This window comes from Sceloporus occidentalis, unplaced genomic scaffold (genome assembly GCF_023333645.1).
Source record: "Sceloporus occidentalis isolate IW3139 unplaced genomic scaffold, rSceOcc1.0.p SCAF_1, whole genome shotgun sequence".
Taxonomy (NCBI): Eukaryota; Metazoa; Chordata; class Lepidosauria; order Squamata; family Phrynosomatidae; genus Sceloporus; species Sceloporus occidentalis.
The window spans coordinates 22,350,833-22,377,100 of NW_028316981.1; the positions used below are offsets into that span (position 1 = coordinate 22,350,833).

At 41.9% G+C, this 26,268-nt stretch overlaps 2 protein-coding genes across 2 annotated transcripts in view; one reads left to right on the forward strand and one right to left on the reverse strand.

Moving 5' to 3' along the window:
- Positions 1-1,031: 1,031 nt before the first annotated feature.
- LOC149321137 (histone H2A-like) lies at positions 1,032-1,611 on the reverse strand. Its single transcript, XM_089516294.1, has one exon. The coding sequence runs from the start codon at positions 1,565-1,567 to the stop codon at positions 1,088-1,090; it is 480 nt and encodes a 159-aa protein (XP_089372420.1). The 5' UTR covers positions 1,568-1,611; the 3' UTR covers positions 1,032-1,087.
- A 13,602-nt stretch (positions 1,612-15,213) lies between these two features.
- The window catches only part of LOC149321138 (zinc finger protein RFP-like), a 28,299-nt gene continuing 17,244 nt past the window's right edge, over positions 15,214-26,268 (forward strand). The window contains exons 1-4 of the mRNA XM_089516354.1: positions 15,214-15,774; positions 17,436-17,531; positions 19,987-20,214; positions 25,938-25,960. Of these exons, the coding sequence (XP_089372480.1) occupies positions 15,355-15,774; positions 17,436-17,531; positions 19,987-20,214; positions 25,938-25,960 (767 nt within the window). The 5' untranslated portion in view covers positions 15,214-15,354. The remainder of the gene's footprint in view (positions 15,775-17,435; positions 17,532-19,986; positions 20,215-25,937; positions 25,961-26,268) is intronic.

Consider the following 26,268-nt stretch of genomic DNA (forward strand, 5'->3'; position numbering starts at 1 on the left):
GGGCAACATCTGTCTCCTCCAGCCTGTTCCAGTCGCTATGGAAGTATAATCTTAAAGCTTCATCTGCACTGCGGAATTAATGCAGTTTGTCTCCACTTTAACTGCCATGGCTCCATGATATGGAACTTGTAGTTTTGTGAGATATTTCGCCTTCTCTGACAGAGAGCTCTAATGCCACAACAAACTACAAACCCCAGGATCCCATAGGATGGAGCCATGGCAGTGAAAGCCAGCAGTCCCCAACATACATAGCCTTAAATGGCTTCTATAATCCTCTAACTAGGGTTGGGGGCCCTGGGAGCTCTGTGTAAAGGACCCAAGCGTTTGTTTAGAGCTTTTAACTGTTGTGTAGAAGAGCGAATTTCAGTAAGAGCTGTTTGGCAATGGAATACACTGTGAAGGACTCTCCTTCTTTGGGGGTCTTTAGAGGCTGGATGCCCACGTCAGGGATGCTTTGATTGAGAGGCAGAATGGGGTTGGACTGGATGGCCCTTGGGTGGTGCATCTTCCAACTCTGTGGTTCTGATACACAACTATTAAAGGCACAGGAGCCCCGTTTCTTATTTCACTTGGTAACAACCCTAGCTCTCGCTAATGAAAATGTATGCCTTGAGAACATTATGCAAGTCTTCAAGTATATAGAAGAAGCGGTATATAAATGAAGCTGCTATTGCGTGCATGTGCCTAGTAATAAGGGAATCAAGCTAGCTTCATTAACTAATTCAAAGCAAGTCTTGCCAGAGGTTGGGCTATGGCTCTGGAGGCCTGGGTTCAAATCCCAGCTTGCTAGGAGCAATTGGTTTAGCAACAGCGCCCATTAAGGGACTTCATGTTGTAGTAGATCCCAACTTCAACTCCCAGAAGCCCCAATTTCTCAGGAATTCTGGGAGCTAGAGTCCAAAGGGAAATATGCCGGAAAACCCTAATAAAACAAGCCAAGCTTTGGCCCTGGTTGCCATTAGCTCCGACAGTGGTACATAGCAGCTCTTCCCGGGAAGAGTAGGGTGGCTCTGAAAAGAGCCTTTGGGTCTCAGTTTTCCCCCGGGGCGGGGTTGCTTGGTTTCTCCTTCCTCTTCCTTCTCCTTCCTCAGTTGACGGCGACAGGGGCAACCGTAGGCTTGACGGCCACCTTGGGTGCCTTGGCCGGTTTAGGCACCCCGACGGTAGGCTTGGCGACGACGGCCCCACCGTGCAGGGCGGCCTCGGTCTTCTTGGGCAGGAGCACCGCGTGGATATTAGGCAGCACCCCACCCTGGGCAATGGTGACGCCGCCTAGGAGCTTGTTCAGCTCCTCGTCGTTGCGGACGGCCAGCTGCAGGTGCCGCGGGATAATGCGGCTCTTCTTGTTGTCCCTCGCGGCATTGCCAGCCAGCTCCAGAATCTCAGCGCTCAGGTACTCCAGAACAGCCGCCAGGTAAACCGGGGCACCACCTCCGATCCGCTCGGCATAGTTCCCCTTCCTCAGCAGCCGGTGCACCCTTCCCACCGGGAACTGGAGCCCGGCTCTGGAGGAGCGGGACTTTGCCTTTGCCCTGGCCTTCCCACCTGTCTTGCCGCGACCAGACATCTTCGCTCTTCTCAGATGTTCTCAGCTCTTCCTATTCTTCTTCTCTCTCCTTTGGTGCAGGAGACAAGTGAGAGGAGGTGTCACCGGGCGCTCCTTTTATACTCTCCCTCGGGGCGCCTCCCCGGCTGTGATTGGTCGAGCGTGACGGGCCAATAGGAAGGAGGATCGTATTTTGACCAATGAGAGAGGACTATTATCAATACCCATGAAAGTTCCATATCTGGGGGGGGATTAATATATAAATGCGTTCCGAAGTTGTATTGGAATGCATTTATGTATTATAATTACGTAATTGTGTTTATATAATTTGTGTGTATGTGTACACATGTGTATATGTGTGTGTGTTATTATAATTAATTGTACTCATAATTTGTGTTTATGTATATATATATATATATATATGTGTGTGTGTGTGTGTGTATTATAATTATATAATTGTATTCATATAATTTGTGTGTATACATGTATATATATATGTGTGTGTGTGTATTTTAATTATGATTATATAATTGTATTCATATAATTTGTGTATGTTCATGTGTGTGTATATGTGTGTATTATAATTATACAATTATAGTCATATAATTTGCGTGTATGTGTACCTCTTACTTCCACATGTCTAATTTCTGTGCTCTTTCAGAAAGCCAGCAATAACATTCATATAATATATTAATATATTTGTGTGTGTGTATTATAATTGTATAGTTGTATTCATATAATTTGTGTGTGTGTGTGTATGTATATGTGTATATATATGTGTGTGTCTGTATATATATATATATATATATGTTATAAATATACATATACATATGTTGTGTGCCTTCCCGACTTACAGCGACCCTAAGACGAACCTATTATGGGCTTTTCCTGGCAGAATTTGTTCAAAGGAGAGTCCTCTGAGGCTGAGAGAGTGTGACTTGCCCAGGGTCACCCAGTGTTCTCATAGCGCTACTTCTCATTCACACACATAGTGTGTGTGTGTGTGTGTGTGTGTGTGTATGAATGAAGAAATGAATTTTTCAATAAATTTTTATTGAAAAATAAAAATACTGTAGTAGGAAGAGATTAGTAACGGATTTAGAAGGAATAATGAACAGAGAAAGATTTAGTTTTACACATCAATGCACACTACACGTGTGTGTGTGAGATAGAGAAGGCTAAATATTTCTTTTGAAAAATACTGGGAAAGGGTTAAATGGAAAGGTTTAGTTTTCCATACAAACGCACTATGTATGTATGTATGTGAGGGGGAAATAAACGTTTCTTTTTTGAAAAACAGTAGGGAATGATTAAGAATGGAGCCAGAGGAAAGGAACAAAAAAGGGTCTTTTTTGTACACACACACCCCGACACACAGTACTGTACATATGTGTGTGTGTGTGACAGGGAGGAAAATAAACCTTTGAAAAATAGTAGGAAAGGATTAGAAATGGAATCAAGAAATGAACAAAAAAAGTTGTTTTACACATAACACATTACATATATGTGTGTGTGTGAGAGAGAGAGAGAGGGTGGGGAATAAATACTAACCCCTAGTATTTTTCACACATATATATGTAGGGTATTTGTGCGTGTGTGTGTGTGAAACTAAACCTTTTCCTGTTCATTTCCTCTGATTCCGTTACTAATCCTTTCCTATTACATTCTTAAGAGAAATATTTATCTAATTTTATTTTTTTAATTGATTTTAAGAAAAATATTTATTTTCCACTCAGATTTTAAAAGCCTTCTTTGCTGTATTGGTGGGGGCTGGGAACATTTTATCTTTCTCTCTTTCACTTTCTTTCTTTCTTGTCCACACAACCTCCATCTAGAGGAGTTGGCTCAGAAAAAAACAAATTCTTGTATTAAACGTTATGAGGCTTCTCCTTTAAATTGCTTGGTAGTGAGCCTTTTTAAAAAATATTTGTTAAAAGTGTGCTTTGTGTGTGTGTGTGATTTAATAAACTACCGACACCCGCTTTTTTAAACTCATTTATTTCTTTTATTGATACTTTAGTACATAGAAACTCCCGCCTTTTTTAAACTCGCCTTTTAAACTCCCGCCTTTTATTGATACTTCTTTAGTTTGGCCCCTTTTGAGGGAGCTTGAAAAATGGCGGCCCAGTGATTCTCCTTTTCCCGCCTTTTTCCTCCCAGTCTCTCCTCAGTTGTAACTGTCAAAGGAGGAGGAATAGCTGAAGAGAGCACCCTCTCTTCAAATATAATCCAGATATATATGTGTATGGATTACATTATTATATATAAAAGATATGAATTACCTACTTCACATTTTATTATATAGATTATTATATATGGCTGACCTATTTCACATTTTAGAGGGTGCTGGACTGCATTATTATATACATTATTAAATATATAAAATATGGACTACCCATTTCACATTTTAGAGGGTGCTCATATACATAGATATAGATCTGGATTACATTATTATATACATTATATAAAATATGGATTACATATTTCACATTTTAAGGGTGCTCATATATATATGGATTACCTATTTCATATTTTAGAGGGTGCTCTTTATCTATCTATTTATCCATCCATCCATCTATATTGGAACCCCCCTCTGAGGAAATTTGCCAAGAAAGCCTTGTGATAGGGATGTAGTTTTCATTTTACAGGGTGCAAATATCACAAACCCCCTCTGAGGAAACTTACCAAGAAAGCCATGAGAAGGATGTAATTTTCAAAGGAGAAAGTTAAAGAGAGCACCTTAAAAATGTGATATATATATATATATATATATGGTTTAAATTATTATATACATTATTTTATATATAATAATATGGATTACCTATTTCACATTTTAGAAGGTGCTCACATATATGTGTGTGTAATATGTAATCCATATATATGGCAACCCCCCTCTGAGAAAACTTGCCAAGAAAGCCCAGTGATAGGGATGTAATTTTCAAAGAAAGAGAAATAGCTAAAGAGAGAAATATGTAATGCATATTATTTATACACACACACACACACACAATATACATATATATATATATATATATATATACACACACACACATATATAAAATGTACATATATATATGTACACACACATATATATACACACATATATAGAATATATATATACATATACACATACTCACACATATACGCACACATACACACATATATATGGTTTTAATTATGTTCTCTCTCTCTCTCTCTCTCTCTCTCTCTCTCTCTCTCTATATATATATATATATATATATATATGGATTACCTATTACACATTTAGTGAGTGCTCTCAGATAGATAGATAGATAGATAGATAGACAGACAAACAGACGTAATGCTTCTGACAATAGCTATGGCAAATCCCCTCTGAGGAAACTTGCCATAGGGATGTAACGTTCAAAGGTGAAATAGCCAAAGAGGGCACCCTCTAAAATGTGAAATATGTAATTCATATATATATATATATATATATATATATATAATTATTATATACATTATTATATATATAAAATATGAATTGTCTATTTCACATTTTAGAGGGTGCTCACACACACATACATACATATGGATTACATTATTATATCTATGAGAACAGACATGGTAAACCCACTCTGAAGAAAGAGCGCACCCTCTAAAATGTGAAATATCTAATCCATATTACACACACACACGCACACACACATGGATTACACATTTAACATTTTAGAGGGTGCTCATATATGTATATGTATATATAGCATGCTTCTGAGGATGGCAATGGCAAACCTCTAAACAAATCTTGCCAAGAAAAGCCCATGACAGGGTCTCCACCAGTCAGAAACGTCTTGAAGGCACACAACAATATACAGTATATATATGAACACCCTCTAATATAGATAGATGATAGATAGATAGATAGATAGATAGATAGATAGATAGATAGATAGATAGATAGAGTTAGCTTTTAGCTTTATATATACATACACACACCCCTCAGAGCCCCGGTTTGCCACACACACACACACACGGATTACATACTTCACATTTTAGAGGGAGTATATATATACACACACACACACACTCCCACTAAAATGTGAAGTATGTAATCCGTGTGTGTGTGTGTGTGTGTGTGTGTGTGTGTGTATGCGGAATAGCGGTCTATAAATAAAACATTATTATTATTATTATTATTATTATTATTATTATTAAAAGCTAAAAGCTAACTAAATCCAAAATCCACTGGATTTAGAAAACCCTCATTCTTTAACTTGGTAAAACAGACATTCCCTGAGAAAAACCTATTGCCTCACAGGTTTTATTTAAAAACAATTACAGTTTTTTGTAGTTTTTAAACCCCTCTTTTTAAAAGAAACCTCTCTGATCCCCATGCTACTTATTGCTGAACATCAATACCTCAGTTTTATTGCTCTTTGTGTGTGTGTTGAAGATTTATGGCAACTCTAAAGTGAAGCTATCATGGGTTTTTGTTAGCAAGTTTCATCAGAGGGGGGCTGCCATTGCTATCCTCTGAGGCTGAGAGAGTGTGACTTGCCCATGGTCTTACATTTTTATTATGAGGGGTCCATTCCAACATACACCATCCAATGGGAGCAAACCAGTTTGAGACCTCAAATCCAATTTGAAACCGCTTTTACTACCCTGGCTCAGTACTAGGAAACTCTGGGAATTCTAGTTTATTGTGGCACCAGAGCTCTTTCTGACAGAGAAGGCTAAATGGCTCACAAAACTATAATTCCCAGGACTCCCTAGCACTGAGCCAGGGCTGATAAAGCGGTCTCAAACTGGGTTATTTCTGCAGTGTGTTTTGGACCTCACAAATGTTACCAAGGCATACGTTTTGAAGGACAATTAGGGTTGTTGCCAAGTGAAGTAAGGGACAGGGCTCCTGTGCCTTTAATAGTTGTGTAGAAGAGGGAATTTCAGCAAAACTTACTGAAATTCACTCTTCCACACAACAATTAAAAGTATAAATAAAGCCGTCTCCCTTATTTGTTGGCATCTCCAACTATACCTCACTTCCTCAGAGGCATGAGACATCCATCTTAAATTGTGGAAAATGCTGGGAAATGGGGAAATCTTATTCCATTAATACATTTTTGTGTGTATTTTTTGGTTTTGCTGATGCATAAGTACTATAGGTGTAGTGGTTTGAGTGTTGGACTCTGGAGAGCAGGGTTCGAATCCATGCTTAGCCATGGAAACCAACTAGGTGGCCTTGGGCAAGTCACACTCTCTCAGCCTCTGAGGAAGGCAAAGGCAAATCCCCTCTATAGACCCAGCTATGGGTTTCCAGCTTATAGCAACCCTATATACAGGTTTTTATTGGCAAGGTTTGTACAGAAGGGGTTTACCTTTGCCTTCCCTTGAGGCTGAGAGAGTGTGACTTGTCCAAGGTCAACCGGAGGGTTTCCATGCGCAAGCAAAGATTTGAATCCTGGTCTCCACAGTCCCAATCCTACGCTCAAACCACTAGGCGAGGAGGCTCTCAAAACTTGACATTATTTTCTCTAATTTTAACAGTGGTGAGAATCAGTGTGTAGTAGTTTGAGCTTTGGACTATGACTCTGGAGAGCAGGGTTCAAATCCCAGTTCTAATAGTAAAAAAAAAACACTGGGTGACCTTGGGCAAGTAACACTCTCTCAGCCTCAGGATGGCAATGGCAGCCCAGCTCTCAAGAAACCTGCCAGGAAAACCCCATAATAGGTTCAGCCTATTGACTTGGAGGCACACAACAACAAAAGCAGAAAAGGTCCAAAACACACTGCAGAAATAACCCAGTTTGAGACCACTTTAACTGCCCTGGCTCAATGCTAGGGAATTCTGAGAACTGTCGTTTTGTGGGACACTTAGCCTTCTCTGTCAGAGAGAACTCTGGTGCCACACAATAAACTACAATTGCCAGGATCCCCTAATAGCACTGAACCAGGGTAGTTAAAGTGGTCTCAAATTGGATTAATTCTGCAGTGTTTTGGACCAAAATCTTTGGTATCACTACATGCATGGAATAAAGTTGCTTTTTAATTCTGGTATTAATAATTAATTATTAATTCCAGTATTTTTAATTCCAGAGCCAGTGTGCACAGTGGTTTGAGCATCGGACTACAACTCTGGGGACCAGGGTTCAAATCTCAGCTCAGACATGGAAACCCCATTCTTTGGGCAAGTCCCACTCTCTCAGCCTCAGGTGAAGGCAATGGAAAACCTCCTCTGAATGAATCTGGCCAAGAAATCCCCATTCGTCTTAGGATTTCGTGAAAAGAAATGACTTGGAGGTATACAATAAGAACAGGGTTGTAACTTGCATTATTATTATTATTATTATTATTACATCCCACCTTTCTTCCAGTATAGGGACTCAAGGCAGTGAACAGTAGATTTAAAACAATACACTTTAAAAACAATACAACATTTAAATGTATAAATATAAAATTTAAAAAAACAAACCATTGAAAAAGTTAAAACAATTATGAGTTAAAAATTGAGTATATTAAAAATACAAACCTTAATATTAAATTAATATTTTATTTAACAGCAGCAGCTAGAGTGATGTATGCCGCAAAATGGAAAAGCAAACAAATTCCAGAATTAGAAGACTGGATTTGGAAATTATAGACTAACACAGATATTAAATAATGATTCATTGGAAAAATATAAACAAGAATGGAATCCACTGATAAACTACTTAAGACAAGAATGGGGTCCAACTTTTACTTTACGTTTGGTTTATTAGGAATTTAAGAGCTATTACATTAGACACTGGATATATATGGCAGTGACTATTTTAAGGTTTATTAATTAATCAAATAATATATATATATATATATATATATATATATATATATATTCTTTTTAGATGCAGGTATATAAAAGAGGCTGGCATAGACAAATTTTGCCATGGAAGTAGGAAGACAAACTGATCTATTTGGGGGCTATGTTAAATGTAATTAATTAAATATATTGTATGTAAGCAAACTAGAGCTTTAATTGTTTTGAATTTTACTGGGATTTTTAAAAATTAAATCTGTGAGCTGCCTTGGGTCCTTACTGGGAGTAAGGTGGCATACAAATGAAATAAATAAATAAACACGTGCTTCCATGTTGTTGTTGTGCCTTCAATAGCAATACCAATAGCAGCTTCATTTAAATGCCCCTTCATACCACTCTAAGTAGTTTACAAAGTGTAAGCTAATTGCCCCCATCAAGCTGGGAACTCATTTTAGCAACCTGGGAAGGATGCAAGCCTGAGTTGACCCTGAGCCCCTGGCTAGGATTGAACTCGCAACCTTGTGGTTTGTGAGTGCATGGTTGCAGTACAGGCATTTAACCACGGCCCTATCATGGGGGTTTCTTGGCAAGATTTGTTCAGAGATTTGCCATTGAACTTCCCCTGAGGCTGAAAGAGTGTGACTTGCCCAGGGTTGGAGAGAGACCTACCCTCTTTTAAAAGGGTCACCTTGGATGTCAACCCTTGAGGACATAAGGGGATCCTGAACGCCTCCATATATTTCCCTCTCAATCTTTCAAAAAGTCATTGCCAACTCAAGGAAGAAAAAAGGCAGAAAGCAGTGTCTGGCCTGAGTGAAAACTGCAAACGTTTCTTATAGCATTCAGTTTCAAAGAGAACTCACACTGGTTCCGACCCTCACCCCTCTTAGTCAATAAGAGTTGACTTCATTAAAATGACACTAAGTTCTACTCATTTTCGAAAGAAAAATGGGAGGTGTCACAAGAACCCAGGATGGATGACAAAGGAACTTTCAGCTCAGCTAAATTTTAAAAGGAACATGTATAAGAAATGGAAAAATGGGGAAATCACCAAAGAGGAATTCAAACAAATAGCTAGCAAGTGTAGAGATAAGGTCAGAAAAGCTAAAGCGCAGAATGAACTCAGGCTTGCTAGAGAGGTTAAGAACAACAAAAAGGGCTTTTTTGGATATGTCCGCAGCAAAAGGAAGAAGAAGGAAACGGTAGGGTCACTGCGTGGAGAAGATGGCAAAATGCTAACAGAAGACAGAGAAAAGGCAGAATTACTCAACACTTTCTTTGCCTCAGTCTTCTCAGAAAAGGCAAAGGGTGCTCAACCTGAGGATAATGGAGCAGAGGACAATAGGGGAATTTCAGCACAGAATAAGCAAAGAGATAGTACAGGAATACCTGTTTAACCTAAACGAATAGGAGCCCTGGTGGCGCAGTGGTTAAATGCCTGTACTGCAGCCATTCACTCAAAACCACAAGGTTGCGAGTTCAAGACCAGCAAAAGGGCCCAAGCTCGACTCAGGCTTGCATCCTTCCGAGGTCGCTAAAATGAGTACCCAGACTGTTGGGGGCAAATTAGCTTACTTGCTAATTAGCTTACTTGCTGTTCACCGCTATGATCTTTGGAATAGCGGTATATAAAAAAAAATAAAACAAACAAAACAAAACAATATAAGTCTCCAGGACCAGATGAGCTACATCCAAGGGTATTAAAAGAACTGGCTAATGTAATATTGGAGCTATTGCCAATAATCTTTGAGAAGTCCTGGAGAACAGGAGAGGTGCCAGCAGACTGGAGGAGGGCAAACGTTGTCCCCCATCTTCAAAAAGGGGAAGAAAGAGGATCCCAACAATTATCGTCCAGTTAGTCTGATATTAATACCAGGAAAGATTCTGGAGCAGATAATTAAACAAAGAGTCTGTGAACATCTAAAAAGCAATTCCATAATCACAAAAAGTCAACACGGGTTTCAGAGAAACAAGTCATGCCAGACAAACCTGATCTCTTTTTTTGATAAAATTACCAACTTGTTAGATGAAGGGAATGCTGTGGATATAGTATATCTTGATTTCAGTAAGGCCTTTGACAAAGTTCCCCATGATATTCTTGCAAACAAGCTTGTAAAATGTGGGCTAGACAAGGCAACTGTCACATGGATTTGTAATTGGTTGACTGACCGAAGCCAAAGGGTGCTCAACAATGGCTCCTTTTCATCCTGGAGAGAAGTGACCAGTGGGGTCCCACAGGGCTCTGTCCTGGGCCCAGTACTGTTCAACATCTTTATCAATGACTTGGAGGACAAAATTGGGAGCATACTTATCAAATTTGCAGATGACACCAAATTAGGGGGAGTAGCTAATACCCCAGAGGACAGGATCAAGATTCAAAATGACCTGAACAGACTAGAAAACTGGGCCATAGCTAACAAAATGAAATTCAACACGGAGAAATGTAAGGTACTGCACTTAGGGCGGAAAAACGAAAAGCACAGATATAGGATGGGGGACACCTGGCTGAATGAAACTACGTGTGAAAGGGATCTAGGAGTCCAAGTAGACCATAAGTTGAACATGAGTCAACAATGTGATGCAGCAGCAAACAAGGCCAATGCGATTTTAGGCTGCATCAATAGAAGTATAGTGTCTAGACCAAGGGAAGTAATAGTGCCACTATATTCTGCTCTGGTCAGGCCCCACCTGGAATATTGTGTCCAGTTCTGGGCACCACAATTCAAAAAGGACATTGAGAAACTGGAGCGTGTCCAAAGGAGGGCGACTAAAATGGTGAAAGGTCTGGAAACCTTGCCTTATGAGGAACGACTTAGGGAGCTGGGTATGTTTAGCCTGGAGAAGAGAAGGTTAAGAGGTGATATGATAGCCCTGTTTAAATATTTGAAGGGATGTCATATTGAGGAGGGAGCAAGCTTGTTTTCTGCTGCTCCAGAGACTAGGACCCAAAGCAATGGATGCAAGCTACAGGAAAAGAGATTCCACCTCAACATTAGGAGGAACTTCCTGACAGTAAGGGCTGTTCGACAGTGGAACAAACTCCCTCGGAGTGTAGTGGAGTCTCCTTCCTTGGATGTCTTCTGTCCTCTGCTCCATCATCTTCCGGTTGAGTTCCCTTTGCCTTTTCTGAGAAGACTGAGACAAAGAAGGTGTTGAGTAATTCTGCCTTTTCTCTGTCCTATGTTAGCATTTTGCCATCTTGTCCATACAGTGGCCCTACCGTTTCCTTCTTCTTCCTTTTGCTGTGGACATATCCAAAAAAGCCCTTTTTGTTGTTCTTAACCTCTCTAGCAAGCCTGAGTTCATTCTGTGCTTTGGCTTTTCTGACTTTACCCCTACACAGGCTCGCTATTTGTTTGAATTCCTCTTTGGTGATTTCCCCATTTTTCCATTTCTTATACATGTCCCTTTTTAATCTTAGCTCCGTTGAAAGTTCTTTAGTCATCCATCCTGGTTTCTTGAGACATCTCCCATTTTTCTTTCTCACTGGAACTGTTTGAAATTGTGCCTTCAGTATCTCTCTTTTGAGAAACTCCCATCCGTCCTGAACTCCCTTCCCTTTTAGTATTTCTGACCACCGGATCACCCTCAATACTTCTCTAAGTTTACTGAAATCTGCTCTTCTAAAGTCTAGAATGTGTGTCTGACTATGCCTGGCTTCTCCTTTCCATTGTATAACAAACTCCAGGAGAGCATGGTCACTTCCACCTAAGGATCCCTCCAATTGCACCCCATTAACCAAGTCATCCTTGTTGGTTAGGATCAGATCTAGAATAGTTGAACCCCTTGTTGCCTCTTCCACCTTTTGGACAATGAAATTGTCTCCAAGGCAAGTGAGGAAATTGCTAGACCTTGAGGATTTTGCTGAGTTTGACTTCCAACAAATATTAGGATAGTTGAAGTCGCCCATCACTACTACATCTCTCCTTTCTGAATGTGTGGTTATCTGTTCTAGAAAGACATCATCCAATTCCTCAGTCTGACTTGGGGGTCTGTAGTAGGTTCCCACCATAATATCCTTGTTGTTTCCCTGCCCTTTAATTTTTATCCAGATGCTCTCCACCTGGCTTCCAGGATTGATGTCCTGGATCTCTTCACTGGTGTAAATATCTCTGACATATAGTGCTATTCCTCCTCCTTTCTTGTTTGGCCTATTTCTCTTGAAAAGGTTATACCCCTCTATTTCTACATTCCAATTATGAGACTCATCCCACCAGGTTTCAGTGAGGCCTATTATATCATATTTGCTTTGTTGTGCTAGGAGTTGAAGTTCATCTTGCTTATTTCCCATGCTCTGTGCATTAGTGTAGAGGCATCTAAGACCATGTATTCCCTTTACTTGCTGCCTGTGCAAGTTCTTTTTCCTCCTACTGTTGGGTCCTTGCATTGTTTGCCTTGTTCCCTCTGTGTCAGTTTGACTAATTTCTCCAGCCTTTTTGCCTTCCAGAATACTGTCTCCCTCCCCCACATAATTCAGTTTAAAGCTCTCCTGATCAAATTCTTGAGGCTCTTGGCAAAAATGTTTTTGCCAACTGGCGTGAGATGCAACCCATCCCTTGCCAGAAGTCCCTCCTCATGGAACCGCAGCCCATGATCCAAGAATCCAAATCGTTCTTGGCGGCACCATCTGCGGAGCCAGTTGTTTACATCTGCTATTTTCTTCTCCCTTCCTGGCCCATGCCCTTCGACTGGGAGAAGAGAGGAGATGACAACCTGTGCATCCGCCTCTTTCAACTTCCTACCTAAAGCCTCATAATCCCTTATGATATTCTGAAGGCTATGCCTTGCAGTATCATTGGTTCCCACATGAACCAAAAGAAAGGGGTAATGGTCAGTAGGCTTGACAAGTCTTGTCAGCCTCTCTGTCACATCACGGATCTTTGCCCCAGGGAGACAGCAAACCTCCAGAGACATCTTGTCAGGCCCACAAACCACTGCTTCAGTGCCTCTCAGCAAAGAGTCCCCCACGACCACTACACGCCTCCTCCGAGGCTTAGCAGTGGCTGTTCCCTTTGGTGGAGCTCTCTGGGTCCCCTGCTCTGTCCCTGAAGTCTGTCCCTGCTGCTGTTCCTCATCATCCCTGATAGCAGAGAGAGATTGAAATCGATTCTGTAGCTGTAAGCTTACAGAATGTTCCCTGGCTTCCCTACTTCTGTGTGTGACACTCCTCCAACTATCTACGTCTGTTGTGTGTGAAGTGACCTCCTCCTCCCCAGCAACTTTCTCTGTCTGTTTCCTGTCCAGGACCATCTGGTCTGTTCTGGTCAGGACAACCTCTTGCTCCCTATGATGCTGAAGTGTAGCGACCTGGGCCTCCAGCTGCTGTACTTTCTCTTCTAAGAGGGCTACCAACTTGCACTTGGGGCAGGTAAAGTTTCCCACATGTCTAGGCAGGAAGACAAACATCCCACAAGTGTTGCAGGTGACTGCAGCAGGGCCTTCAGTGTCCATACTGAGAAATCTAAAGGAGACACTGAACAAGACTGTGGGCTTCCCCTGCTAAACTTGGCCTTTGTCCCCAAGCTCTGGCACTGAGTTTAGGTCACTGGGCCTATAGTTATGTAGAGCTCCTGGCTACTAGCTCCTTCCAGAGGAAAGTCTCTGACTTGCTTCCTCTGAGGAAAAGTCCCCACAGCCCCTTAAGGAAAAAGGGAAAAGAAAAACTAAAGCGCGCCCTCTCCAACAATGTTTTCAGGTCAGCTTCTCCTCTATTCTCCAAAACCTACCTGACTATATAGAAAATTAAAAATTCGCGCGCCGTTAGGAAATAAACCCAGTAGTACCAAGATGTGGTATTAAAAACACATGATATTAATTATAATAGAAGCTAAATTCATTTATCACACTTTTTACTTTGTCATATCTTCAACTTCCATCCTGAAAATGGTTAAAGGATTGGTATCCCGGAAAAGTAAGCAAATTCACTAATGATTATCACACAAAGGAAAACAATGGATTAAAAGCACATTATGTATGAGAGAAAGTGGGTAGAAAGCAAATTTGAGTTTCAGGCAGATGCAGACAATTCCCTTTGATATAACTTTGGAAATAACTTTTTTGCACATGCTCAAAACCGTCATTTCCACAAGTGCATACACACACATGCTCCAGAGAGGGAAGGGAAACCAGGGAGGAAAGTACTCTTTACCCCAGAAGCTGCTTTAGAGGAAGGAAGGCTGAAGTTTCCATTTGCAAACTCCCATAAAACAACACAAACCACACACACACACTCATTAGAGAAAAGGAGGAAGTGGCTGGTCCATAAACCTACCTAATTTCAGCAAGGGCTGAAACTCCCAGATGCCCTCCTTTTCCAGGACATATCCTCCATTTCTCCCTCCTGTACAGGAGGTATTCCAAAATGTCCTCTCTCTACCTTCTCTCACCAGTGTTCCCTGTCAGAGGCAGCAGCAGGAGGAGAGCATCTGTGTGGGAAAGAGGTGTGTGTGTCCCTTTAAGAAAAAGGCTGCCTCCCTCCCCTCTGCACAACAAAGGAACCAGGGGAAATCTGGGAACAGGGAGAATCTCAGAGATGGTTTTCAGATTACAGCAATTGCCCAAACACTTCAAATTTGTGAATGAACTGAAAATCAATTTTTCCGAAAATGCCTATTCCCTGATTCATATCACTTTTTGTTTGGATTATAAACTGTTTGTGCACATTGTTTTTCATAACCAATTGCAAAATTGTGCCTAATGCTCTAGATGACCCCAGATTCTGACCAGTTTACCTTCCAATTTTCCCCATGTGATAAACTCCAAAGAAGTATTGCAGCACTTCAAGGAAAACACACTTTATTTGGCACAAGCTTTTGTGCTTTCCATGCCATCACATTTCAGAGAGCCTAATAAACAAGATTATGCCACTAATCATTAACAAAAAACAACAACAACCCAACCTTCAAGTACAGACTTTAAAACTTAGCATTGCTCCCTCTGCATGTCTGGTTCTTGGTGAGAAAACTACTTCCTGATTTCTAGAAGGAAACACCCATGGTTGTGTACAGAAACGAAACTCAGTGTTGCCCGTGCACTTTACAGGAAGACAAGGGCAATGGCTGCTCTGAATCCAGAAAAATCCCTCCAAGATGAAGCCACTTGTCCCATCTGCCTGGATTATTTTCAGAGTCCGATGATGATCATTGACTGTGGGCACAACTTCTGCCAGGGTTGTATAACCCAGTACTGCGAAGGGTCTCCTGGTGATGCATTATCCTGCCCGCAATGCAGAAATCTCTTTCTCAGGAAAAACCTCCAACCCAACAGGCACCTGTTAAATATTGTGGAATTGGCCAAGGGTTTTAGTATGCAGCGAGCCAAAGAAGGAGAGCAGAAGCTGTGTGAGAAACACCAGGAGCCTCTGAAACTGTTCTGTGAAGAGGATCAGGTTTCCATCTGTGTGGTTTGTGATAGGTCCAGGGTGCACAAAAACCACAGTGTTATTCCAATGGAGGAGGCTGCTCAGCTTTACCAGGTAAATGGCAAAAGTTAGGGAAATGTTTGTGGTGGGGTAATGTCAGGGATTTGAGGAGGGGGAACAAGTGAAGGGTGGGGGTGGCGGGGCCCTTCAAATTCCCAGAAGGCCCTGGACAGCTATTCTTCTGTATGCACTCTCCCCACAAATTGATTTATGGGGGTATATTTATAGCATTTATAGGATTTCTAACAGGGTTTGATGACTGTCAGGGGCTGGGGTTGGTGCTTCAATTTCCCACTAGACTGCAGGGCCATACTGCCTTTTGGGCAATCAATCTTCAAAGATTATTGCCATAACAGAAATGCACTGTTGGGGTGGAACATGTATTAGGCCTAGGGATGCCATATCCTGCCTGTAGGTGGGGCAATCCTGCTTTTGGCGGTGCCGGCCCGGTCCCGGTCCGGTTTCGCGCCAAAACCGGGACTGCCCCGCCTGCAGCCACCTCCGCCCCCGCGCGCGCCTTCTTTGTGGCCGTGGGGTCCTCCAAGGCCTCACTGAGGCCTGGGAGGGTTCTCCGCGGTCCAAGCTCCAGCCACGGAGACGCTCCCTCCAGGACCCCGGCGAGGCCTACATATAAAAATGTAGGGCTTTAAAAAAAAAGTCCTACATTTTGATATGTTGTCCTACATTTGTCCCGGTTTGGAGGTCTTCGCTTATGGCAACCCTAATTAGGCCCAATATTTGGTTTGGATGATTGAGGCATAACACGGAGTAAAGTGGTGCCCAAGAAGGGCCTTTATAATTAAACTGTATGAACTGCCATAGAAATGCAAAATGTGTGAGTAAGATGGTGAGGTAACAAATTCATTTTAATTATGGTCATTGGGGGCCAAAAGTAAGTGGAAAGATGTTGCCTGAGACTTGGGTGGGTGGGTGACCATGTGAATGATGAAGGGAGTTTTGATTGGGTATCAGAGAGGAGGTATGATAAACTGGCTAAGAAGAGCTTCATGAGACTGGCGTGTTAATGTGTAGTGTGCCAGGATAAATGGACATAAATCAGGCATTAGAAATGGGCACAAAAGCCTGTTGTAGAACACTTCAGTTACCTCTGACTTCAGGACAGCAGTCCTTGAACAACAACAACTACAACTACAAAGGAAGATTGGAAAGTGAAACAGCTGAATTTCAATATATCCACAAACTCCAGTTCACCAAAAGTGAGCTGATCATAATTAATGGCTTCCTGGCAGACAATAAGTATGCTAATGCACTAGAAAGTGAAGTATATTTTTTCTTCTCTCAGGTGTCATAATCATTACTACTATGGCTGCTACATTTCTATCCTACTTCTCCTCTAAAAAGGAACTCATTTGTTCATTTCCTTTAGAGCAGAAGTGGGGGGAAAGTAGGGGTTATCAAGAATTTTTGCTTTCTAATTATTCATAAAAGCAGTCACAAAATGGCCACTGGCACCAGCAGTGCCCTGATTTAAATTATACTGCTGAAATGTAGAAAGCTTGTGGGTAACTACATGTGGAAGTTCTGCTCTGTTCTGTTCCTAAAATTCCTGGTCTAAGAATTTTAATTATACACCTTTTGTACCAGGTTCTGATTGGCAAATTTCAAGATACTAGTAAGAAACAAAAGTAGATCTTGCAACTTGGAAGCCTGTCAACCTTTGTTTTAGATGTTACAGATGTGTATATCCATTTCAGGAGAAAATAGAATGCTGTTTGCAGATTCTGAAAAAAGAGAGAGGCAAGATCTTATCATATAAATCAGATTCAGCCAAGTCAAATGAGGATCTTTTGGTAAGTGCTTTCATAATCTGAAGGTGGCCATGTGGTGGAAAGTAAACAACACTTCATTGATTGTCCAGTGAACACTGTCTGTTTGTCTGTCTTTTGTGGGCATCTAGAACCTGGGCTCTAGAGGGAGTGACTTGTCCAAGATCATCTAACTCAATTGCTGAGTTGCAGTTTTTCAATCTAGGTTTCAGTGCCGTAAGGGGAGCACTCTGTTTAGACAGGTTGGTACCAGTGGCCATAGTGGCTAGGTAATTTTGGGAGTTGTTGTCAAAAAAAATAAACTTCCCCAAGCTCTGGCTTTGTGAGGTTAGGAAGTGGCATATATGAGATTGCTTTTGGATAAGTCATTGTTTCCCAATGCAGGGACTCGCAACACTGTACTGCCAGCCTAGGCAACGACTAGCAGCATCCAGACACTTGAAATGCATCAGTTTGCCTTTCACTCTCATTCCCTCTTTTTGCAGCAATTGCTCACTTTCAGGAGGGACTGTCTACCTTGCCTTGTGCTTTGCTTTAGAGGTCGGCCAGCCACTGTGATCTGGGTTGTCAGAGAAATGAAGAGTCAGCCAATAAATGGCATTTAGATAGTAAATCTGTGCATCAGTCTGATGCCATTGGCACCATTCCCTAAAGCAGGGGAGCATACAGTCCTCCAGGAATTCTTATACATCAACTCCTGATAACCCTAGCCAGATTACACATTGTCAGGGAAAATTAGGGTTGCCATAGTGCCGGACCTCCAAACTGGGAAAAATGTAGGACAAAATTTTCAAATGTAGAAAAATTTTAAGAAAAAAAACGAAATTTATCTTTTAAATATGACCTATTTTCTAAACCCAGAGGAAGAAAAAAAGGTATGGAAAATCCTTCTTTATATGGTAACTTTGGCAAGATTAGTGGTAGCTAAACATTGGAAGGATGAAAATGAGTTACAGATAGAGGAATGGTTAAGGAAATTAATAAATATTAGACAAATGGATTTGCTGACGTATAAGTTGAGTGATAAAAAGAAAGGAAAAATGGATAAGGAATGGACACAAGTGATGGTATTCCTTCAAACAAGGTGGGGTCTAGATACAAACCTGACAAGTTGGAACGATTAAGTTAAATATTAAGCTATGGGGATATGTGGGAACTGATAATGCGCCCCTTTTGGAAAAACACGGTTATATAAACAGATATTCTTGGAGGATCCAAAGAGCAATACGCAATTTAAGTTAGCGTCACTTGATATTGAAATCTTTTTTAGGTGGGGAATAAAAATAGAAATAGAAATATGGTAAAATTGTGTATTATTCTTAGGCAAGAACCAGATGAAATTCAAGAAAAGCTACGCCAAGAATGTTTTATTCTTTAAAGAAGACAGGAAGCCAAAGAAGAAGAAACAAACATCAAGGATTTTGATAGTATAAAGTTGTTTATTTGTTACTTGTTACATTTTGGTTAGCCTGTAATTGATAGTGATATTGTCTAACTAATAAAGATATATGACAAAAAAAAACCATTACATTATTAAAATTTAGAAGTTTAAATTCCAAAAAAAAAAAAAAAATTCAAATGTAGGACACACAAAAATGTGTCCTACATTTGAAAATTTTGTCCTACATTTCCCCTCGCGATCGCGGCGGGGAGCGGAGGCCAAGCGGCGAGGGAAAGCCTCCACTTAAGGAGGCTTTCCCTCCCCACCTGGGCCCCGCCGCGATCGGAGGCCAGGATCGGGGCCTCGCCTTGTTCCTGGCCCCCGCAGGGACCAGGAACGAGGCGAGGAGCCCCCCAGCGAGCACCGCGGCCTCGCCTCATTCCTGGCCCCCACGGAGGCCAGGAAGGAGGCGAGGAGCCCGCCGGCGAGTGCTGCGGCCTCGCCTCGTTCCCGGCCCCAGCGGAGGCCAGGAAGGAGGCGAGGAGCCCGCCGGCGAGCGCCGCGGCCTCGCCTCGTTCCTGGCCCCAGCGGAGGCCAGGAAGGAGGCGAGGAGGCTGCAGGGAGGCGGGGAGGTTGGCGCGGCTGCGCCCAAGCGGTGCTGCCTCCCTGCAGCCTCCTCCGCCTCAGGCCTCGCTGCCCTCTTTTTCCTCCGCGCGACCATGCGCAGGGGAGGAGGAGGAGGGCAGCGAGGCCCCAGGGTTGCCCAGCAACCCCGCTGCAACCGGGCTTTTCCCGGTTTTTGGCTGCACCCGTGCCGTGACCGGGCAGGTGCAGCCAAAACTGGGAAAAACCCAGTTGCAACCGGGTTATGGCAACCCTAGGGAAAATAGACATTGCCGTTCAATAACATGTGATTAATCCCATATTTCCCATCCTGAAACAAAGCTATTGTACATATTCAGGACACAATTACTTGCCAATAATGGAAAGTTTGGAATAGATTAGACAAAAAAGGAAGGACTTAGAGGTGGCTGTGCAGTCCCTCTGATATGAAAGCACTCCTTAATGGTTTCCACTGCTGGTGTTTCTCTCATTCAGAGCAAGACAAAAAACGAAAGGAAGAATCTAGTTTCGGAATTTCAGCAACTGCGCCAGGTTCTCGAGAAGGAAGAGCAACTCCTGTTAGTCCAGCTGGAAGAACTGGAAGCAGAGGCTGAGAAAAAGAAGGCAGAGGCAAATGAATTTTCTGCAGAGATTTCCCATCTTGACATCCTAATTGGTGAGCTTGAAAAGAAGTACCAGGAGTCAACAGTTGAAATGTTACAGGTAAGAGTTAATCAGGTGAGTGCTATAAAAGTGCCCTTTGTTCTATTTGGTTAAAGTGCAGAGTCATTTTCAGCCAGTGTTTAGCTTAAAACAGGCTGGGAGTGGGATGAGTTTCTGGAGGATGCAAGAAGCCAGATTGGTGTATGTGTATGTGGCCTTTATGTGTTTTGAAGAGACGGGGCAAAAAAATCATGTGAATTGGTAGGGGTTTTTTTAGGCATTGGGGACTGCTGAGGGCCTTAAGGCCTACAGAGGTACAGTTTGAGGGCTGCTTGCAGACCTCACTTTCCCCACCCCACAATTTATATTATTTCTTTATTTGGTTTTATGCCACCTTATTCCCAAAACTGGGATTCTAAGTGGTTCACACCAGAATTAACTTTTTTTTTTAAGAATGATCTAAAAATAATAATGTTAAAGCACAGTTAAGCCAATGATTATATTGGAGAAAAACACAATTAAATTAAAAGCAATTTAATATTACATTAGTAAAGATAGTAATCTATTTGGTTTTTGTGATGGCCGTCCAGTGATGTCCGTGTGTATAGCCTTCTTTCTTGTATAAAAAATGTGTTTGCGATTAATAGATTGTTGGCCTCACAAAAATCTGTTAGACGCTCACCTGCTTTGTTTCTTTTCCCTAATCCATATTTGCCTACTGTTTTTTATTCTTCTTTGCTTTCTACTTTGGCAATCCAGTCTCCTATGATCAGTTTGACATCCTGCAATGGTGTGTTGTCAAATTTTTCCTGGACTTCTTCATAGAATGTCTCAATTTTTTTCCTCCTCTGCATCTGTGGTTAGTGTGCATACTTGAACTATGGTGATATTTTTAGATATTGTGTGGAGTCTTATTGAGATTATTGAGTTTGATTTTGCATTGTACCCATGTACTGCTTTTGCCACATCTTTTCTTAGTATGAAGGCCACCCCATTTCTTCATGTCTTTTCAATCCCTGAGTAGAACACTATAGTTGCCCGAGTTAAAGTGGCCCAATCCTGTTCATTTTAGCTCACTTATTCCCAGTACTGCTATGTTCATTTGTTCCATTTCTTTCTTTCTTTTCCTTTTTAAATATGTCTAGCTCCCCCGGCTCATGCTTCTTATGTTCCATGTTCCTACAGTATGTGTGAGGTTGCTTTGTATAGCATTTGCTTTTTTAATTCTTTCTACTACTTGTCTTCCCATCTTTGGTGTTCAACTTCTTGGACTTGTCCATGATTCACCTGGATTGTCTAATCTTTGGGTTTTCTTGGTGAAGGGTTACGTGAGGAGAGTCACCTTTGCCTCCCTGTATACAGTGCTAACATGTGTTTTCTATGGTCTCACTGCTGTTTTTCAACATCTGTGTCACCCATCACAACTGATACTGCCCAGTAGCTGTTTGCCCTTCTGTTCAGTAGCTTGCCTTCCCTCCTGCCACCCCGGCTGTGGGAATTCCAAAAGAAAATCAATATGTATTTTATTGACTACAGCAAAACCTTTGACTGCATAGACTATGAAAAGCTATGGAACACTCTTAAACACATGGGAGTGCCAATACACTTAATAGTACTGATGACGAATTTGTACTCAGGACAAAAGGCTACTCATACAGAATGATAGAATCATAGAGTTGGAAGAGACCGCACGGGCCATCCAGTCCAACCCCCTGCCATGCAGGAAATCCAAATCAAAGCATCCCCGACAGATGGCCATCTAGCCTCTGTTTAAAGACCTCCAAAGAAGGAGACTCCACTACACTCCGAGGGAGTGTGTTCCACTGTCGAACAGCCCTTACTGTCAGGAAGTTCTTCCTAATGTTGAGGTGGAATCTCTTTTCCTGTAGCTCGCATCCATTGTTCCGGGTCCTGTTCTCTGGAGCAGCAGAAAACAAGCTTGCTCCCTCCTCAATATTACATCCTTTCAAATATTTAAACAGGGCTATCATATCACCTCTTAACCTTCTCTTCTCCAGGCTGTCAGAATAGAACATGGAGAAACAGAATGGTTCCCTATTGGCATCCTTTCACCCCATCTGTTCAACTTATATGAAGAAAATATTATACAAAAAGCAGGCTTGGACACAGAAGAGGGAGACACATAAATAGGAGGAAGGAACATCAACAATCTAAGATATGCAGATGACAACATACTACTAGCAGGAAACATCATAGACCTAGAGCAACTACTGAGGAAAGTCAAGGAAGAAAGTGTAAAAGCAGGCTTACTGTTGAACATAAAGAAAATAAAAATAATGACCATGGGCGATATCAATAAATTCAACCTTGACAACGAGGAAACAGAAATAGTAAAAGAGTTCCTGTACCTTGGATCAAACATTGATCAGAATAGGGATTGCGTTAAGAAATCAGAAGAAGAATGGGGAGGGCAGCTATGAAAGAACTAGAAAAGGTCCTCAAGAGCAAAGACATACAACTAAACATGACAGTCAGAATCATACAAGCAATTAATTTCCCCATTGCCATGTATGGATGTGAGAGTTAGACAATTAAGAAAACAGATAAAAAGAAAATAAATTCATTAGAGATGTGATGCTGGAGAAAAGTGCTGAAGATAATGTGGACAGCCAAAAAGATAAACAAATGGGTCATAGAACAGATTAGGCCTGAGTTCTACTGCAACTATACTGGGCAGTGAGGGTTCCCTGGAATATATATATAAAAAAATAAAACTTTATTTATATACCACTTTTCCAAAATGATCAAAGCGGTTCACAACATCAAATATCAAATAACTATTACAAAACAGAATAAAATAGACAGAATAACATAGACATATTTAAAAACATCATATAAAAGGTCCTGAGTATCTTAATCTAATCGCGGTCGAACATCTTGAGGTAGCATCTGAGAGGGGATAAATTTCCTAAAAAGAGTCGGGAGGATATGCTAAACGGAAGAGGTGAGTTTTCAGAGATTTCTTAAACACGTCCGCAGTAGAACTGAGGCGGATCTCTTCCGGAAGTTTGTTCCAATAATGCGGGGCCACTGCTGTAAAAGTTCTTTGGTGAGTTGCTTTCAATCTCACCTTGGGGTGCTCCAATAAGCACTTCCCTGATGTTCTGAGGGTTTGAGGCGGATTGTGTAGGGAGAGGCGTTCCCTCAAGTAACTCGGGCCCAAGCCATGTAGGGTTTTATAGGTAATGACCAACACTTTGTATTGAGCCCGGAAGCTAATTGGCAGCCAGTAAAGAGATTTTAAAACAGGTGTTATATGGTCCGACCTTAAGGTTCCGGCGACCAGTCTGGCTGCAGCATTTTGAATTAATTGAAGCTTCCAAACCTGGTACAAAGGTAGCCCCATGAAGAGCGCATTACAGAAATCCAAGCGAGAGGTTACCAGTGCATGTACTACGGTTTCAAGCACCAAGCACTCCTGGACATCACATCCACCTGATATGACAACCGCAGAGATGGGTCCAGGAGTACTCCCAAACTGCGAACTTTGTCCTTTAGGGGGAGCTTAACCCCATCCAGGACAGGGTGGCAAATTTCCCCGTCTGGATTTGGAGTACCTATCATGAGTACCTCTGTTTTTTCCGGATTCAGCTTGAGTTTGTTTTCCCTCATCCAGCCCATTACTGACTCCAGGCAGGCATCCAGAGGAGAGGTGCCATCTTTAGTCACTGTATCAGTCAGAGACATGGAGAGATAGATCTGGGTGTCATCAGCGTACTGATAACACCGAGCTCCATGTTTCCGGATGATCTCTCCCAGCGGCTTCATGTAAATATTAAACAGCATGGAGGACAGAATGGCACCCTGAGGGACGCCAGATGTCAGCTCTCTTTTACAAGAGCAACAGTCCCCCAGCCTCACTATCTGGAATCGTCCCGAGAGGTAGGACCAGAGCCACTGGAGCGCAGTGCCACCAATACCTAACTCTCTCAGGCGTTCCAGAAGGATACCATGGTTGATGGTATCGAAGGCCGCAGAGATGTCCAAGAGCACCAGCAGGGTCACATTTCCCCTGTCGATGCTCAGATGGAAATCATCGACTAAGGCGACCATGGCAGTCTCCACTCCGTATCCCGCTCGGAAGCCAGTTTGAAATGGGTCTAGATAATCGGTTTCATCCAAGACAACTTGAAGACTACTGCCCTCTCGATCACCTTGCCCAAGAAAGTTGCTCATCTGCAGGGGATCTAGGGAGAGTTTCTTCAAAAGTGGCTTCACTATGGCCTGTTTTAAGGCAGGTGAAAATATTCCCTCCCGAAGGGATGTATTAATTATGAGCTGTAATGAAGACGTTATTAGATCCCCTCCCTGGACGGTCAACGAAGATGGGCAAGGTTCGAGAGGACAGGTTGTCCTTCTCACACAGCCAAGGAGCTTGTCCACGTCCTCGGTACTTACAAACTCAAAACGATCCAGAATAACCTTGTTTCCAGAGTCACTGGACGCCTCTGTTATAGGTTCTGTCAAAAGACCAGAATCAAGATCAGCCCTTATCTGAGAGATTTTATCGGCAAAGAAGTCAAAATGACTAAACTGAGACTGTCAAACTATGGCGACATCATGAGAAGACACAGCTCCTTAGAAAAGACCATAATGCAATGAAAGGTTGAAGGAAAGAGAAAGAGAGGAAGACCACACGCTAGGTGGATGGACCCAGGCAGCCATGGGCATGGATCTGCAAGAATTGAGGACAGTAGTGGAGGACAGGGTGTACTGGAGATGTCTCATTCACAGGGCAGCCATAAGTTGGGATCGACTTGAGGGTAGTTAACAATAACAACAACACAGACAGTACAGCATCCACACTGAAAGCCAATTGCTAAAGGCCTGCCAGAATTTTAAAAAAATCTTTATTTGCTACAACAAATGGGGCAAGGGTACTGGTACACAATTCCATCTTCCTCTCTGAAGCACAAGATTTGCATTGCCCAGTATAGTTGCACTAGAACCCTACTGGCACTGCTCAGTATAGTTGCAGTAGAGCTTGAATTAATTGGTTTGTTTGGCATATCATGGTATATAGTCAAAAAAAGTTCTTCTTTGAGAGAGGAAAGCAAGAAGCGAAAGGGATATGATGCTATAATCTTTCTGACTGATATTACAGAGTTAGTCAAGGCACAGTGGCTGTAGTACAACTGGTCAATGAGCAAAGACTATAATGTTTTGAGTGTTTTTGCTGAGGAGAGTGAATAAATGGGACAACATAAAGATGTATAAAATTGTCCACAGTATGGGAGAAATGGAGCTGCTTCCCTCTCTCTTCCATAACACTGAGGCCTGAGGTCATCCAGTGAAGGTGAATGGTGAGAAAATCAGGACAAACAACAAATAAGAAATATGTGTTCATACTGTACATAGTTGAACTGTCGAATGTGCTACAATGGGATGTAGTGATGGCTGCATTTTGGATGTTTTAAAAAGACAGATTCATGATGATAAGTCTATTAATGGTTATGAGTCATAATGGATATATGTTATCGCCCATATGAGAGACTATACGTTTCTCAGTCTGAATTACCATGGTACACATCTGAGGGAAAGCTATTATGCAGGACCAGATTGGCCTTTGGTCTAATCCAACAGTTCTCCTTTTTTTAAGCAGCTCTAAGTATAGTCTATCCCTGGTGAAGCTCATGTCTACTGTCATAGGTACTGAAAGGCAAACTATGTATGATAAATAAGATAAGCTCCCTCATGGCAGGAACATTTGTATTAGACTGAACTGCACAGTCAGTCTGTCTCTTTCCTCTTTCTTGTTTCAGGATATTGGCAGCACCCTCAACAGGTGAGGAGTTTGTTCTTCTTGTTGGTTTTACCCCATGCTGAGAACCAGAAAACCTAAGAATCGGAATGGCCATTCTCATGTAATGTTCTTCATGCATACAAGATGGGGACAGGTAGCACTAGTAGCATTTTAGTAGCAGCAGTTGCCATGTTGTTTCAATAGGAATTATCAAGCACCTTGTGATACAGTCAACTCCCATCACTAGTCCCAGCCTCTGCCAACCTAGCAGTTTGAAAGCATGTAAAAATTATAGTAGATACATAGGTACCACTTTGGTGGGAGAGTAACAACGTTCTGTGCAGTCATGC

Coding starts and splice junctions, on each gene's coding strand:
- LOC149321137 (XM_089516294.1), bottom strand. CDS start 1,567: ATGTCTGGTCGCGGCAAGACAGGTGGGAAGGCCAGGGCAAAGGCAAAG.